Genomic DNA, 23,119 nt, shown 5'->3' on the forward strand with positions numbered 1-23,119 from the left:
CTAATTATTAATATGCATGATCCAGTCACACAATCTTACCTTGGACAAAGATTGCAGATCATTACATTTTGTTATGGAGTACAATAGTCAGAAAAGGAACTTTTGAAGAAATTAAACTGTGTGTATGATTTGGATTTTTAATGTAGCTTTAACAATTTTTCAGTCATATTGCTAGGATGTCTGCAGTGGGGCAGTTTATAGATATCTAGCACTGAGGCATCATGCCGCAGACATGTAGCACGATGTCCCACCCAATCACATTATCCTGACACCAGTCCTACCAGTCCTAACACTAACATCTTGATGCTGAGCACCTAGTGAGGCAGCTGTTAGTATCATTTTTTTAATAAGCCTTTGGGATGTCTTGGCCAGATGGTCAATGACTAGGCTACTGGAGCAGTTAGAAATTAAATTAATCTAAAAAAGGACAGTCTATATTAACTACAACTTGGCCATCATGTTAATTATTATATTATTTTAATGTAAACATCATTATTGTTCCAGGGCCAGCAGATCCACAGGGTGGGAAATAACGTACAATAAGCACTCACACATAAAAATCCAGTTCAACTGCAAGCTGCAAAGACCAAGATCTGTCATTCCATAATGTGTTGGAATTTCTGGTTCTATGCAGTTTGTTAGGAGTAATCAGAAGAACAATCAACATCGATCCTGATATGTTAGTACATTATGCAATGGCATATCAGGTCTATGTTTGCTGCCGTTGGAATATATATGGTATTTACTATTTTTGACAGCTACTCCATCGCACTTTTATCACTTCAATTACCTGACAAAATGACCACTCTGGTGGCCTAAGTGGTTGGAGGGTCTGTCTGGGTTGCGAGAGGTTGTGGGTTCGAACCCTGGCTGAATGATACCAAAGACTTACAAAAATGGTATTAGCAGTGTCTCACTTGGCACTCAAGCATAGTGTTCGGACTGGTCAGCCTGGTATCAGGATAATGTGACTGGGCATCATGGTACATGTCTGTGGCATGATGCCCCAGTGCTAGACATCACGATAAAAACTGCCACACTGCTATCATAGTGATATGACTGGAAAATTGTTAAATCTAAGTTAAAAATAAAAATCACACATACACCTGACAAAATAATAATATTAATCTCTGGATAATTAAAGTCCTCTTCTCTCATAGTTTTGGTTGGTGAGAAGTCCCTTTTTTAAAAATAAGCCTGTCAAAGTGAACTTTCATACTTGATTGATACTGACAGATGTAAACAATGAACTCTGCATTGGGATTCAAATAACTCTTCATAGGCAATGGTGCTGAAAATACTTTGATATGGTGTACAGCTATCTACCTTGTTATAATTGGGGTCCATTAATGTCAACCACATTACCTACAAAACTGTACAATACTGAGAATTGTGATACCTACAAAACTGTACAGTACTGAGAATTGTGATACCTACAAAAGTGTACTATACTGAGAATTGTGATACCTACAAAACTACTATACTGACAATTGTGATACCTACAAAACTGTACTATATTGAGAATTGTGATACCTACAAAACTGCAATATACAGAGAATTGTGATATCTACAAAACTGCAATATACTAAGACTTGTGATACCTACAAAACTACTATACTGAGAATTGTGATACCTACAAAACTACTATACTGAGAATTGTGATACCTACAAAACTGTACTATACTGAGAATTGTGATACCTACAAAACTACTATACTGAGAATTGTGATACCTACAAAACTACTATACTGAGAATTGTGATACCTACAATACTGCACTATACTGAGAATTGTGATACCTACAAAACCGTACTATACTGAGAATTGTGATACCTACAAAACTGTACTATACTGAGAATTGTGATACCTACAAAACTATACTATACTGAGAATTGTGATACCTACAAAACTGTACCATACTGAGAATTGTGATACCTACACAACTGTACTATACTGAGAATTGTGATACATACAAAACTACCATACTGAGAATTGTGATACCTACAAAACTACTATACTGAGAATTGTGATATCTACAAAACTGTACTATACTGAGAATTGTGATACATACAAAACTACTATACTGAGAATCGTGACACCTACAAAACTGTACTATATTGAGAATTGTGATACCTACAAAACTGCACTATACTGAGAATTGTGATATCTACAAAACTGTACTTTACTGAGAATTCTGATACATACAAAACTACTATACTGAGAATTGTGATACCTACAAAACTGCACTATACTGAGAACTGTGATACCTACAAAACTGCTATACTGAGAATTGTGACACCTACAAAACTGTACTATATTGAGAATTGTGATACATACAAAACTACTATACTGAGAATTGTGATACCTACAAAACTGCACTATACTGAGAATTGTGATACCTACAAAACTACTATACTGAGAATTGTGATACCTACAAAAGTGTACTATACTGAGAATTGTGAGACCTACAAAACTGCAATATACTGAGAATTGTGATACCTACAAAACTACTAAACTGAGAATTGTGATACCTACAAAACTGTACTATACTGAGAATTGTGATACCTACAAAACTGCAATATACTGAGAATTGTGATACCTACAAAACTGCACTATACTGAGAATTGTGACACCTACAAAACTACTATACTGAGAATTGTGATACCTAAAAAACTGTACTATACTGAGAATTGTGATACCTACAAAACTGTACTATACTGAGAATTGTGATACCTACACAAAACTGTACTATACTGAGAATTGTGATACCTACAAGACTACTATACTGAGAATTGTGATACCTACAAAACTGTACTATACTGAGAATTGTGATACCTACAAAACTACTACACTGAGAATTGTGATACCTACAAAATTGTACTATACTGAGAATTGTGATACCTACAAAACTACTATACTGAGAATTGTGATACCTACAAAACTGTACTATACTGAGAATTGTGATACCTATACAAAACTGTACTATACTGAGAATTGTGATACCTACAAAACTGTACTATACTGAGAATTGTGATATCTACAAACTGCACTATATTGAGAACTGTGATACCTACAAAACAGTGAGCGCATAATATATAGTATAGCAGGCAATATAAAAATTTGTGAAATACTGTAATGGTTTTTGGAAAAGGAAATGAAGATTTAAGATCAAGTTTCACTTTTTCTTCTTTCAACCCTTATTGTTTTATAATGGTATAGTTTCAGTCACTGGGTGTATAGTAATACCATATTATATATGGAATTGTACAATAAGGAGGTACATTATAATGGGGAGAATATTATTTTGGTCAAAATGTTTTCCTAAATATTAATTTTCAAGATCACTCTGCCATTTTAGTTTCAACATATATTTGGCAGGATAGGAAACAGATACACATGAACTTGTAAATTCCTCTCCATCACAAACTGACACGGTGAGCAGAAAATAATAAATAACAAAATTAGAAGACTCTGTATAGAATAGATACAAAAGGGAAAAGAAAACAGGTCAAGAGATGGTGGTGACACTGGAATGGAAAGGATGATTTTGCCCCATATTATTTTATTTAAATTTCAAATAAGTTTTTAGTCTGTACTTTAATCCACAAATATATTATAATGTAAAACAAATCAATATTGTTCAACAAAGTCAGATATGACATGTCTATTTCTGTAAGTCCTTCTCTTCCAAGATGACAAAAGGTATCTCAGTCAGCTGAGAGTTATTGCTCTCTGACTACCTTCTCATGCAAACTTTATACAATTCTTCTGCAGTAACAAAAGAGAAATAATACTTAATAATTATTTAATCTAATAATTAATATGTTAATTCATGAATTATCTGTTGTTTTTCCTCAGAATTAAAAAAAAATGAATTGTAGTTTGTGCTACTAAGAAGTTCATAGTCTATGTTGTTGGACTTGACTTACAAAATAGTATATTATGGTACTGGAAATTTCAAAATTTTTTTTAATTCCTAGTATTTCTCAAGTTCATTTCAGAATGTCCTTAGTCAAATTTTTACAAATATGTAATCTTAATTTCAATAAATATAATTTATAATTATTTGTAAAGTTCTTAATTAGTTATAAATCTGTCTGATAATTCTGTCATATTAATAATCTTGAACTTATGTTTATTCCATTTTAACAAACTTTAGGAACCATTACAGAAAGCAAACTCTGTCCTGTTTACTCAACTGTAAATTCAGCCTGTTTCTTTTGTGAATGATGATAACACCTCTATCTAAACTGTTCTGCCAAATTGCACCTGTTCTTCTCTATCTTTTCACATATGAAGATTTATTTCATACCAACTAACATTAGCCCCTATCATTACACTTCCAAATTTCTCCTTTATTAGAAGCCATTGCCAAAAGGGAGACCCTGATGTGACCCTAGAACAGGTGTTAGTGATGGCCAATGCAATGTGTCAAAATATTTGGTAATTACACCCTCTTCTGACACAATAACCCTCCCCCAAGCTGATTTGCCCTCAGAGGCCCTGTGTTGAGGTGAAATGACCCAGTTCAGGGTCAGATAATTCCTCCCCTGGCTGCCCTGGCAAACAAAGTCCTAATATTTTGAGGTGTTTTAAACAGTCTAAGGTAACTCTTTGCATTTCACAAATGCCTACTGATCGACAATTATAAAGTATAAATTTTTGAAGCCCATTTTAATGCAGCTTACAAAATAGTGTAGAAATTTATCAATATTACTAAATTTATCAACATTACAATTTAAAAAATACCGGTTTCAAAACCACCTCCTAATTTGCAGCATACAAAATACAAATGAATATAACAAAGAATGAATAAGAAAGGTAAATGAACGAAGGATTAGGACATGTTTGTCCAAATTAATATTTACAAAAAAAGTAACTAACTGGTAATTATAAACTAAAATTATGATACTGGTTCATATATCTTAATTGGATGATTGATATTTTAAAGGTGAGAGATGGAGGTTTCTGTTGAAATATTTTGGGATTTTTCTACACCTGAAAACCCCATATTCATTGATATCACAAATTCATACTGTATTGTTTACGAATAACTGCATTTTAAAGTGTAACCATCACAAAATTTGTTAGAGGTATTAACTTAATAATGACTGTGTATCCAACAACCAACTAGAACAATGAACTTGCTGATGTTGAGATTTTAGCACAGTCTATTCTAAAATGATATCATGTCAGAGCAAACTGAACCCAGTTGTGTGTGTGTGTGATTTGGATTTTTAACGTAGCTTTAAAAAAGTTTCAGTCACATCGTTATGATGTCTGCAGTGTGGTAGTTTATAGTGATGTCTAGCACTGAGGCTACATGCTACATGTCTGTAGCATGATGTCCCACCCAGTCACATCATCCTGACACATGGCCGACCAGTCCTAACACTGACCTCTTAATGCTGAGTGCCAAGTGAGGCAGATGTTAGTACCATTTTTGTAAGTCTTTGGTATGTCCTGGCCAGGGATTGAACCCACGACCTCCCACATCCGAGGTGGATGCTCTTACCACTAGGCCACTGGAGTGGTGTGTGAACCCAATTGTCATTGGCAACTAATGACATTGGCAATTTTTGTTAATCTAACTTTTCATTAATTTTAACAGTAAATTTCTTTAATCTGGTTGGAGTACAAATGTTTCCAGAGAAATTGATTTGCAATCTGCAAATAATGTTCTATAAAAATATTGAAAAATGATCATTTTGAAAAATTTCTTAATAATTAACATTTAAGTGTGCATACATTTATTTTCTATTTTATTTCTATTATATCTAACACTTATATTTTATATTTAATATATATATCTAATATTTATATTGTATACACTCTTTCTAATATAGCTAATCTTTATATTTATATTTTATTTCTAATAGATCATGTAGTGAAAATAGTTCTTTGTAAATCTTATATATCATGTATATCATACATACTTGACCCTACAGAGCAATACAACACTATTTTGTCCATGATGCCCATTTTTTGTTCTAGCATTACAAGTAATATATAAATAATTTTCTTTCTAATAATTTCCCAGAAATAAAAGTATCAAACTGAGGTACTTTCCCTTTAATTTGATAGGTAGAGGCACCTGAGAACCTGGTCAAACATATATCATGTGTTTTAGTATGTCTCTTTGTGTTAGTCATGATTTCCTTACTAAGAAAATTATTTTACTACAATAACATCATTTATCAATACTGATAGTATCACTTTTTAGTCGAGCCCAACTGCAAAACAATACCCATCCTGATGGCAAAGAACAGCGACCCTGATCTGCTGTTGCATGATGGCAAAGAACAGCGACCCTGATCTGCTGTTGCATGATGGCAAAGAACAGTGACCCTGATCTGCTGTTGCATGATGGCAAAGAACAGCGACCCTGATCTGCTGTTGCATGATGGCAAGGAATGGTGACCCTGATCTGCTGTCGCATGATGGCACAGAACAGTACCCTGATCTGCTGTTGCATGATGGCAAAGAACAGCAATCCTGATCTGCTGTCGCATGATGGCAAATAACAGCGAATTGATCTGCTGTCATGCATTGGCAAAGAACAGTGACCCTGATCAGCTGTTGCATGATGGGTCAACAGATTGGGGTCTATGTTGTTTTTTCTATTGACTGCTACTAAGAAACTGCACAGACCGAGATATTGGCTGTACAGCTTGCAGGTAGATTGGAATTATAAGCGAGTATATATACTAAATGCTAAATAAGGTCACATTAACTCAAGCAAGTGTTTGGTTTTACATTATGAATTAAGGTCTTTACCTTTAAATAAAACATTGACGCTTTATAACACATTTTCTCATTCAGTGCTATTCCTTTGCAGGAAGGATCTTTTTTATTCTCATTTTTTAAAAAATCTAATACTTATATTTTATATCTAATACTTATATTGTATATTTTATTTCTAATATAACTAATCATTATATCTGATATTTTATTTTTAATAGATCTGATAACTGTTTTATACTTTATTTGTAATATATCCACTATTATATTTTATATCTAATATATATAATATTTATATACATTTTATTACTAAAATATCAATATTTATGTTTAATACTTTATTTGTAATATATTCAATATTTACATTTTATATCTAATATTCATTTTTATATTATTGTATTTGTTATAGTTTGGAACTCAAAATTTACAAATCCAAATTTGTTAAATTAAATGAGAGTTATGAAATTAATTGATATTCATTCAAGATTTATTGGTCAGATTTTGTTCTCAGTGATGTCAGAAGTTACTTTTTTAAATCATTTTTAAAGTGACACTAATCAGATAATTATTTTTTTACCCCAATGAATAAAAAAAAATCAGTGTTTTCTGAAAAATAAGAGACTATTTTTTAATAATAATTATATATATATATATATATATATATATATATATATATATATATATATATATATATATATATATATATATATATATATATATATATATATGAGAGAGAGAGGAAAAAAATAGCAAATCAGGGTCTATCTTGACTGTAGTTAGACTCAACATGTAAGGAAGCATATGTGGTACATTTAGAAATGACTTTCTTGAAGCATCATTGATGGCTGCAGAAATTCCAAACATTGAATACTGCATTTACAAGATACTATTTAGCTTCAATATTTAAGTAGTGGAAATTCTGTCATAAATATTGGATTTTCATCATTTCTGAGCAAATATTCTGCACTTTGAATATCTGCAACCTGTACAACTATGATCCTCACCAGGAACGTTGCAAATGCTGTCTCTATATAGACAAACCTGTCCTAACTAAAAAATTAAATGTCTGGGATTTCTGCAGCTGTTACTTGTACGATTCTCCATGATAGGATAATTACTTGAAACTTTTAAACTGAAATATTGGTTACTATTCAATATTCATTTCATGGAAAGTACAAAAATTACTTATTTTAAAAAATACACTTGACTTTTTCATATAATATAATTCAACTTCAATATTCCAATTTCACAATGTCCATGACCATCACTGAAAATACCAAATGTGGAATATTTGCAATCCAGAATGAGAATACTGATGTACACATTTTAAATAAAGAGATACATGATTGGTCTGTGGCTCTACAGGGCAAAGAGTATTTCCAGGAATTCAAGATAAGACCATTTCTTCCTTTCACCTACTGAATGTTTAAACCGCCTCTTACATTCATCAGTGATAACAAGATTTTAAAATTAGCTGCTGTGGTGGACATATTGGATGTCAGATTGGCATCATTTTCATTAAGGACAAATTCAAGTTTCTGGAAAAAATGTCACAAGCACATGTCGCTGGGATGAATGAGTTACACGAGTTACTCATCCCTGTCATCATTATAATTAACACACTACACTTTGCCACTACACTGCTAACATTTTTATCAAAAATTCAGAGAAACATGATACAAGCTTTACTAAAATGAGTTAAAATCATGAAAATATTGATCTAGATGTCATAATTTTCCTTTTCAATGAACTATCACACATATCAGTTAGACTGATATGGGGCAGAGAATGCAAACATTTCATGATTTTTATCTGGTCTGAGACTGTTAGGCTTATCCCAGATCATCAGCATTTTCACAACTGCAGCTTTAATAATAGATTGTCATGTCAAAGTAAAGATGCAGCATATATTTATATATGTTTGTGTGTGTGTTTTAGATTTTTAACGCAGCTTTAACAATTTTTCAGTCATATTACTACAATGTCTGCAGTGTGGCAGTTTATACAGATGTCTAGCACTGAGGCATCATGCCGCAGTGATGTATCATGATCCCACCCAGTCACATTATCCTGACACCAGGCCAACCAGTCCTAACACTAACCTTTTAATGTTGAGTGCCTAGCAATGCAGCTGTTAGTACCATTTTTATAAGTCTTTGGTATGACTTGGCTGGGATTCCAACCTGCGGCCTCCCACATCTGAAGTAGATGCTCTAACCACTAGGCCACTGGAGCAATGCTATCCATTCAGGAGGAGTAGCAATAACAAGATTTTCAAAATGGCTGCGATGGTAGCCATACACATCACATCAACACCATTTTCATTTCAACTAGACACCATCCTTTAACAAAAATCTCACGCTGATACAACTGTTCATTAAGAAGCAGCAGTGATAACAAGATGACCATTTTCATCTAAGCCCAACTAGACCATGGGATGAATGTGTGTAGAAAGTTCATGGCAATGCTCCAAGTAGTTTAAGAAAATGGATGGGCAAACATTGAATGATGGATAAAGGACAACATTCCATCCCATACACTGTTCTGGTCAATGACTAGTAGATAAAATAGCATAAATATTAAGGAATAAGCTTATCGAATGATATCTACTGAGAATTCAATGCATGGAAAATGAATATACAATATATATATATATATATATATATATATATTGAATGAGCACAAATAACTGTAAAATATTCTGAAACTGGAATGTTTTATAAGGGTCAAATATATTTCTTTTGAAGAACAGTCCTTTCATAAACACTAGTATTCCAATAAAATAATATTTGCAGAGGGTGCCAATATGGAAACACATGCAACTCATAGATGGTGGTGGACTGCATATGATGATTTCACAGAATAAATGTAACTTCTGTTTCTTATGTGCATTAATGATATAGCTGACTAAACAACAAAAATGACCACTGTAAGCATTGAAGGACACACGGTACTAATTCAACTCCAATAGTAAACATATGGAAACACCATCATATTCAAAATTCAATAACTTAAAATTTCTGGGTGCTAATGATGAGACCTATAATTCTCCATGCACATCTAACCTTGGTGCAAGCTTATGTGTGGAGAACACCATATGAGCTGCAGCATTTTGTTTACATACATGTGCATGAAACACATGTTATTGATTCTGCACCAAATGAATCAGGTGCTACTTTCATTGAGTACTCTTGAGTCAAGCCTGTAAAAAGACTAAAATTGCATCAGTAGAAATTTGTCTATATTTTTTAAAAATTACATATAGGATAAGCTCTCAAAAGATATTTTTACTAAAATTTTAATTTTCATTATTAACCAATTATGGACCACCAAACCCGTAAATACTCTATTATTTCTTCACCCATTTCTAGACTGGTTCACAGTTCTTCCGTATAATTAGTACCGTGTGTCCTGAAGCACAATTAGAGATGTTAAGGGGAGTTGTTTCCCTTTAAAACATTATTACACCATCCATTTGTCTATGAAGAGTTATCTCCCTCACTTATTTGACTCCTTGCAATTTGTTATGCACATTCTTGTGAGGGTAGGGTGATACTGTAAGCATATATGTGCTCAGAAATAAAACAGGGGAAAACAAATTAAATTTATAATGTGATTTGAATGTAGTGCTCATGCATCAAAGGTCCACATTTTCCCACTTGACTTAGCAACTGAAAACATGGTGGATAAAAATCATTGTCCACAATGTTATTGATGGCTGCTGAAAAGCAGTTCTTCACTCCTGTGAATTATCAAAATTATTATTCTTGCAAAATTCAATAATTCATAGACTAACATAAAATAAATATCAATATTATAACTGGATCAAAGTAGAAAACTCCTGGCAATGTTTCAGACTCATCGTCATTGGCTGTACATGTGTATGATGAACACACTGATATAGTTTTACAAAGAAAACAGAAAAACGAAAACCAGAACATTCAACCAGAATTCTTTATTTGTAAAAGAAAATACTGAAGCATTTCATGAAATTGATCTTTATTGGAGATGAAGAATATAGTGTAACCTTGATCAGATCCAACCAGCACTGAACTTGCTGCACAATTGTACAAAAAGGATGTAAGCAATTTTTTGACAAAATATTTGAAAAATTTACAAGTTTTTTTAGTACACAAATTGTCATCTAGACAGAGTATTTCATTAGTTTTAGTGTCCAGATGTTTATGTCAATGACTTAAGTTTGAATAGTGAATGTTGAGTTTATGATTAGACTCGAGAAGAATATGGAATATATACATGTACAAATTAAATATAAAAAACAGAATTAACCCATTCCGAAACAGAATAAAGTTATTAACAGTTTAAGAAACCCAAGGCTTAATTCACTCACAACATGAATGGAAAGGGTGTAACTGATGCACCATGGTGGACAAAATCTCTGACAATGGTATGTTTGGCTTGATGTGTGGGTTTTAATAACTGTAAGAACAATAAAGCAATACACAAGAGAATTAACTCATCTAGGAAACACTACTAACTCATGAAACATACATCTTATTCATGGCATTATCTAAAAGCTCGATAAACAAACAATACGTGATGCACTAACGTGAAAGCTGGATGAGGATATTTCTCATTATAAAATTGTGTCCACTGTGATAGGACTTGACAGGAGATTCAAAAATGCCAATCAAAACACTTAAAATATATACAACCATGATTGTTTCTGTTAAGAAAAGGAATGTTTAATCACAATAGGGATGAACATGGTTTGGGTACCACAATGAAAGTTAATGATATTGCACTTGCAGTCTGGTTTATGATCTGTAACATACAACGCTATCTGTCAGCTGAAAGAAACTAGTACCCAGACACAATCCTTCATTTATCTTTTGTTCAACACAAGTCATAATAATCTGAACAAACTCCACCTGTAGACCTTCCTCAGCAATCATAATTACAAAGGATTAAATAAAAGTCAGTAGTGTTTATATCTGGTTTATGTGATGTGGTTATTCATAGTAGGGATAAAGTACATATTTTGTCTAAACTGCATGGTTGCTGGACACATTCAGCTGGTGGTCACACAAGATGGTGCCTTTTTAAAAAATCAAATAGATCTGTGCACTATGATTTTGATCATAGATGACAGGTGCTTGATCGCAGCAAAGGTCACTCAAATCAGGCTCTACTGCACCACATAAAAAATATCGAGTGCACAGTAATACTTTCTACCTACCTTCTTACCCATTTTAAAGACAAATATAAATAATTTATAAATAAATATAAATATTAAAACTCATTTCAAAAATCAGATTAAAAATCTCAAGTTTCTCAAATTTGCAATTTTAAATGTAATTTTAAAAATTTCAAATCAGAATTATGCTGTATTCTAAAGCATTATAAAGCTGGACTATCTCAACTTATTTTAAAACTGGACTGTTTTAAAATGATTTTAAAACTGGACTATTTCATCTTGATTTTAAACTGGACTATCACAACATGATTTTAAAACTGGACTATTTCAACATGATTTTATAACTGGACCATCTCAACATGATTTTAAAACTGGACTTTTTAACATGATTTTAAAAAGGTCTACCTCAACATGATTTTAGAACTGGACTATTTAAACTTGATTTTAAAACTGGACTATTTCAACATGATTTCAAAACTGGACTATTTCAACACGATTTTAAAACTGGAACTCATAAGGCAACAAAAAATAGCTCATTGCACATATCGTATATACTCACATCCAAACTGGATCTAACTACAAACTTCAAAGACCCTGACCTGCTGACACAAAGTGCATTAGCAGATCTAAGTCTAGACACTTTGTTATGATAGATGATCAGAAAAAACAACACAGACTCCACTATTCTGGTGTTATTTGTTGCAGCTGGACCTGACATATCATCAAGTATTGATGGTATATGGCATAAACAGCAAAATCTGAACATCATAAGACCTTCAAAAAGGCAATAAAAATTATCTGTTGTTCTTCAAGAATTCTCCTCCAAAATTTTCAAGAAAAGATTAAAAAAATCTCACTCTTTATTTTCTTAATTTGTTTTTTTTGGGGGGCAGGAATGCCACTAGTGAAATACACAAGATGAGAAAAGAAAAGAAAATCCAACATGGGAAATCCCAGCAACTGCATCAAATGTATAGTAGGAAAGTTTATAACATAATAAAATAGTATCACTAACACAAGAGTAAACACTTCTCATTTTGAAAATTTTAATTTACCAAACTAGAAATGTGTCAGTGACAAAAATGTCCCCGATACAATGGCCCTTTTTAGAAAATAGTGATGGTGTCACACTTAAAAATATGAAGACTGACCGTGGGATAAAAATGCACACACACACACACACATCAAAGTAAATCAAAGTAAAAGAAATCAGGTACCACCTACAGCAGTGGAATCTGTTTAATACATTCCCTTTTTATTTCCAAGCCTTGCCAACAGTGGTCATGAAATATACCCTAACTTCAACTAATACAACCGGAAACATGACACCTAAGTCTTACTTTCATGTACGTGACAATAAATTGCCTACATAAAGCTGACAACCAGTCTAATAATAATAATAATAATAATGATAATAATAATAATAATAATAATAATGACCTTATTTAAAGAGGGTAACACAATTAGCTAAAAACTAATCTACCTTGAGGCCCTCAGAATCCTTGTGGCCATCTTACCTTGATAATCTTTTGTAGAACATGGGCCTGTATCACAGTCAGGTGAGATGCTGCCCTTTTGTACATGTCAACTGTCAGTTCCACACACTTCTCCGCAAACGGAATGAAATTCATGGTCACCCAATCCACCTGGGAAATATATTGTGATAATGAAAAGCCAACCCAGATTACTCTTTACGTAACCCATACACAAGGCCATATAAACCGATCACTTAAGATTGTCATGGAAAAATGACTAATTTTGAAGACTTTATATGTAAGTAATCTTGTGTGGAACATAAATTTGTGACAGAACACCATAAATGCATGTTTAATGACTTTGTTGAATAGTACATGTAAAACAATATTGATAATGTCGTCATCATCATCATCATCATCATCATCATCATCATCATGACAATCATAGTCCATGCATGACATTGTTCAAAAACAAATTTAAAAAGGTGAAACTGTGTACAGACAGCTGGAGTTGCCTTTTGCCATGGGTGGCTGCTTTTTGTTCAAGGAATAACATTTTGTTCAGAAAACAATGGTTTCAGTGTTTGGTTAAGATACCTTATGGTTTTTCATCACAACCGAATTTACACAACAATACTAAATTCTAAGCCATTATAAAAGTTAACATGGAGAAATGAAACCAATTAGTTGAGAATGAGAAATTCATTTTTAAAATTTATTAAGCACAAACTTAACACTGTTTTCCATTTTATTTTTCAATATCTTAACTTTAAAATTAATGAAATATGAATATTGAAGTGCTTTGATTGACATTTTCAAGTAAAGGCTGGCATAACTAGGTCACCTTGTTAGCCATTCAGTTCAAACTGACCAAGAATGGGATACATTTTGTCAAAGTGCTTTGATTGACATTTTCAAGTAAAGGCTGGCATACCCAGGGTTGCCTTGTTAGTCATTCAATTCAAACTGACCAAGAATGGGATACATTTTGAAAGTGTTTTGATTGACATTTTCAAGTAAAGGCTGGCATACCCAGGGTCGCCTCATGAGTCATTCAATTCAAACTGACCAAGAATGGGATACATTTTGTCAAAGTGCTTTGATTGACATTTTCAAGTAAAGGCTGGCATACTCAGTGTCGCCTCATTAGTAATTCAGTTCAAACTGACCAAGAATGGGATACACTTTGAAAGTGCTTTGATTGACATTTTCAGGTAAAGGCTGGCAAACAAAGGGTCACCTCGTTAGTCATTCAATTCAAACTGACCAAGAATGGGATACACTTTTAAAGTGCTTTGATTGACATTTTCAAGAAAAGGCTGGCATACCCAGGGTTGCCTTGTTAGTCATTCAATTCAAACTGACCAAGAATGGGATACATTTTGTCAAATGTTCCTTGAGATATGATTGACTTTATGCTTCATTTAAGAATAAAGGAATCTGAATTCCAATAAAGTTGAGATAATCTGGTACCTGAAATATGCTATACATATTGTAAAAAAACCCCACAAAAAAACAAACACAAATATCAAAGTAACTCATTACTCTATTTACAGCTATATTTGTTCTGTTTCCTTCTTTAGATATTTATTTGTTGGTCTGTCTGTTTTGTTTGTGAACTATACATATAAAGGTCAGATAAGCTCAGATAAAAACAGACATTTTGACTTTCTGTGCTTCAAGATGAAGTCATTTATATGAATTCAAAATTAGAATACAAGAACAATGAAAACAAAATTACCACAATCAAAGTGTTGCTGAAAATTTTAACCAAAAGCTTAAAAATCTTCTGATGCCACCAATGCTGGCAGAAAAGTGACAGGCATGTTTCCTGCTAACAGGAGTTTGAAAAAAGTGTAATTTATTAATACTGGGATTTGCACAGGTTCTACAGTGGTGTAGAAAATGTAATGTATATACTTGTTTATAAGTCCTACTGCAAACAACATAGGCCCTGATCTGCTATTACATAATGTGCCAGCACATCAGAGTATGTGTTATTTGTTCTGCTGATTTTAGCTCACAAACCGCATAGATCCTGATTTTGTAAGATGGTAGATCTAAGTCTGTGCAGTTTGCTGAAGGATTCAACGTAAAGGTGAATATATAGAGTACTGTCCTAACTGTGTTGTTTACATGTAATTTTGATTTTACCCATTAAAAATTTCTCATTCATAAAAACTACCTTGATGTTTGTCCTGACTGTAATTTGTTAACATCTGTAACATTTTCCTTTTTTTTTAGCTTAGGTTTTGCTCCTCAGTTTTGCAATTTTTAAAGGTTTTGATTTTTAAAGAAAAGATTTTTCAAGATTTTTCTCACCAGTAATATTTAAAAAGACCTTGTATAAATTAGGTACTGTTAAAAGAACCTTTATTTCCCTTTATTTTGATTGATGGTTGTAATTTGGGTTGGAGGGTATAAAGCTTGGCATTACTTCAGATGTGCATCTTTCAATAGACTCCTAGCTCTACTGTCATTTTCACACAATGGATTTCAAACTTAAATTGGAAAAAATAAGCCGATAACTTTTTAACTTCATATGTATTTTATTATTAATTCATTGCACTTTCAGAAGCGGGTAATATCTAATCTGGCAAAATTAATTTTCCCTATTTTAATAACTGCTAAAACTAGAGAACTTTGGATTAGTTAAAGCTCATATTTCACTTAAATGAGAGCAGAATTTGATTAGCTGCTTGCATGAACTGAATAATTTACCACATGCAAAGAAATTTCAGCTAATTACATGAAAAGTAGCATTCAGGTATGTTAACATTCTCTGCACTGTGCAGTTCAGAAATGCAATCAAATTGACCTTACACCTGTCCCACCTTTAGAAGTATGTAAAAATGGCAGAGTAGAACCTTATTCACAAAAATACCAGTCTTTCCATATTTCAAACCTGAGGTCCTTTAACTGTGCCAAAAATTTTGGTCTCCATCTGGCCAAACCTAGGGGCTTTGACCCCATACTCGATGTAGGTGAGCAGCAGATCAAAGATGTCAGCATACATGGTTTGCATGGCATCAGGTCCAGATATGACAGCCTGAAAAAAAAAAACGAGCATGCACAAACTGCATTAAAAAATGTTCTGAGAATTAGATAACTCATAAACAAAAAATGACAAGATTACAACAACAAACATCACGAAAATGCAAAACAATAATTAAGTCTTCAAGTCTGTTCTTGTAGTTGAAATAGATAAGTTTTAAGAGCAATCTTGAATGAGATCACAGTGTCCTTGTGTTGAAGATCAATGGGCAATTTTTTGCACACTTGAATGAGATCACAATGTCATTGTGTTGAAGATCAATGGGCAACTTTTTTCACACTTGAATGAGTTCACAATGTCCTTGTGTTGAAGATCAATGGGCAATATTTTTGCACTCTTGAATGAGATCAGTGTCCTTGTGTTGAAGATCAATGGGCAATTTTTTGCACACTTGAATGAGATCACAATGTCATTGTGTTGAAGATCAGTGGGCAACTTTTTTCACACTTGAATGAGTTCACAATGTCCTTGTGTTGAAGATCAATGGGCAATTGTTTGCACACTTGAATGAGATCACAATGTCATTGTGTTGAAGATCAATGGGCAACTTTTTTCACACTTGAATGATTTCACAATGTCCTTGTGTTGAAGATCAATGGGCAATATTTTTGCACTCTTGAATGAGATCAGTGTCCTTGTGTTGAAGATCAATGGGCAATTTTTTGCACACTTGAATGAGACCACAATGTCCTTGTGTTGAAGATCAATGGGCAATTTTTTGCACACTTGAATGAGACCACAATGTCCTTGTGTTGAAGATCAATGGGCAATTTTTTGCACACTTGAATGAGATCACAGTGTCCTTGTGTTGAAAATCAATGGGCAATTTTTTGCACACTTGAATGAGACCACAATGTTCTTGTATATAACATCAATGGGCAATTTTTTATAGACAACTTGGCCCTCTTACGCAAAAGTATGTTGACTGTAAGACTTTGTTTTAACAGTGGGAAAATGAGAATAGGAGTGTCAGAAGTGGGGTGCATGTTTCTAGATGAGGCGTACACATGGGTGAGGTTAGATAGGTATACTGGACTGGAGCCTGTCAACAAAATTTAGCATAGCGACAGATTTTGTTGTTTGATTCAGGAGGGAGTGGATAGCCAGCGAAGGTTCCAGGGCAAGGGTGAGGTGTGCTCAGTTATTTTTATTCTAAGGATAATCTGACCAGCTGTGTTCCAAACAAGTTTTATAATACTGTAAACCATTATGGAAATCCAGATATGAATAAGAGGAAATAAAATGTTTTCTTTGAAGGGCTACATATAATTTCAAACAGAAAACAGTTGATAAACTGATAGACTTAGAGACTGAGCATTTAATGGGGGGGGGGGGCTGGGGGGGGCTGTGATTTTCTTTCGAACCAGGATATTTTGTTTTTCTTTTGCTAATGATAATTCTTTTTTTTTCAACTAATATAATAGACTTGATTAGTTCTTCTTTTCACAAACTGGAGTAGACTATTTTCTGAAGCTATTTAGGGCCTAAAAGTTTTGAAGAAAAAAAAAAAATTAGCCTCTTTTGGGACTGAGTGCTGCATTTGTTTTATGCTGGGTGATGTTGCTATTTCAATGGATGTTGTAAACTTCAGAATGACCAATCTCAATAAAGTGGTTGCAGTATGTGCAAAGAATAAAATATTCCCCCTGTGCTTCATAAAGTCAAATTCCATTGACCAGGAGATCTAAAACTTGGTTTTACAGGGCTTCACTTAATTTGCTGAGAGCTCATCCTTTCCTGAATCATAGTTGAATTTCAACATTTTGCCTTGAAAAATGAATTACATTTAAAAGCTATTCCAACTATCAAAAGAATATATAAAGTAAAACCCAACCTCAAAAAAATGTTGCTGCTCAGGTCACAAAGTACCCAGTATTCTTTAACAAAGATGGCTGAAACATTATCATTCAACACAAAGTACCCAGCATTCTTTAATAAAGATAACTGAAACATTATCATTCAACACAAAGTACCCAGTGTTCTTTAATAAAGATGACTGAAACATTATCAACACAAAGTACCCAGTATTCTGTAATAAAGATGACTGAAACTTTATCAACACAAACTACTCTGTAATCTTTAATACTGGTGGCTGAAACATTATCATTCAACACAAAGTACCCAGTATTCTTTAATAAAGATGGCTGAAACATTATCATTCAACACAAAGTACCCAGTATTCTTTAATAAAGATGACTGAAACATTATCAACACAAAGTACCCAATATTCTTTAATAAAGATGACTGAAACTTTATCAACACAAACTACTCTGTAATCTTTAATACTGGTGGCTGAAACATTATCATTCAACACAAAGTACCCAGTATTCTTTAATAAAGATGGCTGAAACATTATCATTCAACACAAAGTACCCAGTATTCTTTAATAAAGATGGCTGAAACATTATCATTCAACACAAAGTACCCAGTATTCTTTAATAAAGATGGCTGAAACATTATCATTCAACACAAAGTACCCAGTATTCTTTAATAAAGATGACTGAAACATTATCAACACAAAGTACCCAATATTCTTTAATAAAGATGACTGAAACTTTATCAACACAAACTACTCTGTAATCTTTAATACTGGTGGCTGAAACATTATCATTCAACACAAAGTACCCAGTATTCTTTAATAAAGATGGCTGAAACATTATCATTCAACACAAAGTACCCAGTATTCTTTAATAAAGATGACTGAAACATTATCAACACAAAGTACCCAATATTCTTTAATAAAGATGACTGAAACTTTATCAACACAAACTACTCTGTAATCTTTAATACTGGTGGCTGAAACATTATCATTCAACACAAAGTACCCAGTATTCTTTAATAAAGATGGCTGACACATTATCATTCAACACAAAGTACCCAGTATTCTTTAATAAAGATGGCTGACACATTATCATTCAACACAAAGTACCCAGTATTCTTTAATAAAGATGGCTGACACATTATCAACACAAACTACTCTGTAATCTTTAATACTGGTGGCTGAAACTTTATCATTCAACACAAAGTACCCAATATTCTTTAATACTGGTGGCTGAAACATTATCAACACAAACTACTCTGTAATCTTTAATACTGGTGGCTGAAACATTATCATTCAACACAAAGTACCCAATATTCTTTAATACTGGTGGCTGAAACATTATCAACACAAACTACTCTGTAATCTTTAATACTGGTGGCTGAAACATTATCATTCAACACAAAGTACCCAATATTCTTTAATACTGGTGGCTGAAACATTATCAACACAAACTACTCTGTAATCTTTAATACTGGTGGCTGAAACTTTATCAACACAAACTACTCTGTAATCTTTAATACTGGTGGCTGAAACTTTATCAACACAAACTACTCTGTAATCTTTAATACTGGTGGCTGAAACATTATCATTCAACACAAAGTACCCAGTATTCTTTAATACTGGTGGCTGAAACATTATCAACACAAAGTACCCAATATTCTTTAATAAAGATGACTGAAACATTATCAACACAAAGTACCCAATATTCTTTAATAAAGATGACTGAAACATTATCATTCAACACAAAGTACCCAATATTCTTTAATAAAGATGACTGAAACATTATCAACACAAAGTACCCAATATTCTTTAATAAAGATGGCTGACACATTATCATTCAACACAAAGTACCCAGTATTCTTTAATAAAGATGGCTGAAACATTATCAACACAAAGTACCCAATATTCTTTAATAAAGATGACTGAAACATTATCATTCAACACAAAGTACCCAATATTCTTTAATAAAGATGACTGAAACATTATCAACACAAAGTACCCAATATTCTTTAATAAAGATGACTGAAACATTATCAACACAAAGTACCCAATATTCTTTAATAAAGATGACTGAAACATTATCATTCAACACAAAGTACCCAATATTCTTTAATAAAGATGACTGAAACATTATCAACACAAAGTACCCAGTATTCTTTAATAAAGATGACTGAAACATTATCAACACAAAGTACCCAATATTCTTTAATAAAGATGACTGAAACATTATCAACACAAAGTACCCAATATTCTTTAATAAAGATGACTGAAACATTATCAACACAAAGTACCCAGTATTCTTTAATAAAGATGACTGAAACATTATCAACACAAAGTACCCAATATTCTTTAATAAAGATGACTGAAACATTATCAACACAAAGTACCCAGTATTCTTTAATAAAGATGACTGAAACATTATCAACACAAAGTACCCAATATTCTTTAATAAAGATGACTGAAACATTATCAACACAAAGTACCCAATATTCTTTAATAAAGATGACTGAAACATTATCATTCAACACAAAGTACCCAATATTCTTTAATAAAGATGACTGAAACATTATCAACACAAAGTACCCAATATTCTTTAATAAAGATGGCTGACACATTATCATTCAACACAAAGTACCCAGTATTCTTTAATAAAGATGGCTGAAACATTATCAACACAAAGTACCCAATATTCTTTAATAAAGATGACTGAAACATTATCATTCAACACAAAGTACCCAATATTCTTTAATAAAGATGACTGAAACATTATCAACACAAAATACCCAATATTCTTTAATAAAGATGACTGAAACATTATCAACACAAAGTACCCAATATTCTTTAATAAAGATGACTGAAACATTATCATTCAACACAAAGTACCCAATATTCTTTAATAAAGATGACTGAAACATTATCAACACAAAGTACCCAATATTCTTTAATAAAGATGACTGAAACATTATCAACACAAAGTACCCAATATTCTTTAATAAAGATGACTGAAACATTATCATTCAACACAAAGTACCCAATATTCTTTAATACTGGTGGCTGAAACATTATCATTCAACACAAAGTACCCAGTATTCTTTAATAAAGATGGCTGACACATTATCATTCAACACAAAGTACCCAGTATTCTTTAATACTGATGACTGACACATTATCAACACAAAGTACCCAGTATTCTTTAATAAAGATGACTGACACATTATCATTCAACACAAAGTACCCAGTATTCTTTAATACTGATGACTGACACATTATCAACACAAAGTACCCAGTATTCTTTAATAAAGATGGCTGACACATTATCATTCAACACAAAGTACCCAGTATTCTTTAATACTGATGACTGACACATTATCAACACAAAGTACCCAGTATTCTTTAATAAAGATGACTGAAACATTATCAACACAAAGTACCCAATATTCTTTAATTAAGATGACTGAAACATTATCAACACAAAGTACCCAATATTCTTTAATAAAGATGACTGAAACATTATCAACACAAAGTACCCAGTATTCTTTAATAAAGATGGCTGACACATTATCATTCAACACAAAGTACCCAGTATTCTTTAATACTGATGACTGACACATTATCAACACAAAGTACCCAGTATTCTTTAATAAAGATGACTGAAACATTATCAACACAAAGTACCCAATATTCTTTAATAAAGATGACTGAAACATTATCAACACAAAGTACCCAGTATTCTTTAATAAAGATGGCTGACACATTATCATTCAACACAAAGTACCCAGTATTCTTTAATAAAGATGACTGACACATTATCATTCAACACAAAGTACCCAGTATTCTTTAATAAAGATGGCTGAAACATTATCATTCAACACAAAGTACCCAGTATTCTTTAATAAAGATGACTGACACATTATCATTCAACACAAAGTACCCAATATTCTTTAATAAAGATGGCTGAAACATTATCATTCAACACAAAGTACCCAGTATTCTTTAATAAAGATGACTGACACATTATCATTCAACACAAAGTACCCAGTATTCTTTAATAAAGATGACTGACACATTATCATTCAACACAAAGTACCCAGTATTCTTTAATAAAGATGACTGACACATTATCAACACAAAGTACCCAATATTCTTTAATAAAGATGACTGAAACATTATCAACACAAAGTACCCAATATTCTTTAATAAAGATGACTGAAACATTATCAACACAAAGTACCCAGTATTCTTTAATAAAGATGACTGAAACATTATCATTCAACACAAAGTACCCAGTATTCTTTAATAAAGATGACTGAAACATTATCAACACAAAGTACCCAGTATTCTTTAATAAAGATGACTGAAACATTATCATTCAACACAAAGTACCCAGTATTCTTTAATAAAGATGACTGAAACATTATCAACACAAAGTACCCAGTATTCTTTAATACTGATGACTGACACATTATCAACACAAAGTACCCAATATTCTTTAATACTGATGACTGACACATTATCAACACAAAGTACCCAATATTCTTTAATACTGATGACTGACACATTATCAACACAAAGTACCCAGTATTCTTTAATACTGATGACTGACACATTATCAACACAAAGTACCCAATATTCTTTAATACTGATGACTGACACATTATCATTCAACACAAAGTACCCAGTATTCTTTAATACTGATGACTGACACATTATCAACACAAAGTACCCAATATTCTTTAATACTGATGACTGACACATTATCAACACAAAGTACCCAATATTCTTTAATACTGATGACTGACACATTATCAACACAAAGTACCCAGTATTCTTTAATACTGATGACTGACACATTATCAACACAAAGTACCCA

General features: G+C 32.5%; 1 protein-coding gene across 1 annotated transcript in view; it reads right to left on the minus strand.

Moving 5' to 3' along the window:
- LOC149796225 (protein MON2 homolog) overlaps positions 1-23,119 on the minus strand; it is a 210,821-nt gene that overhangs the window by 62,976 nt on the left and 124,726 nt on the right. Inside the window, exons 10-11 of the mRNA XM_089966185.1 lie at positions 16,278-16,421; positions 13,415-13,543 (exon numbers count right to left, since the gene is read on the minus strand). Of these exons, the coding sequence (XP_089822311.1) occupies positions 13,415-13,543; positions 16,278-16,421 (273 nt within the window). The remainder of the gene's footprint in view (positions 1-13,414; positions 13,544-16,277; positions 16,422-23,119) is intronic.

Source organism: Sinohyriopsis cumingii, chromosome 7, assembly GCF_028554795.1.
Source record: "Sinohyriopsis cumingii isolate HCF-2022 chromosome 7, ASM2855479v2, whole genome shotgun sequence".
Lineage (NCBI taxonomy): Eukaryota > Metazoa > Mollusca > Bivalvia > Unionida > Unionidae > Sinohyriopsis > Sinohyriopsis cumingii.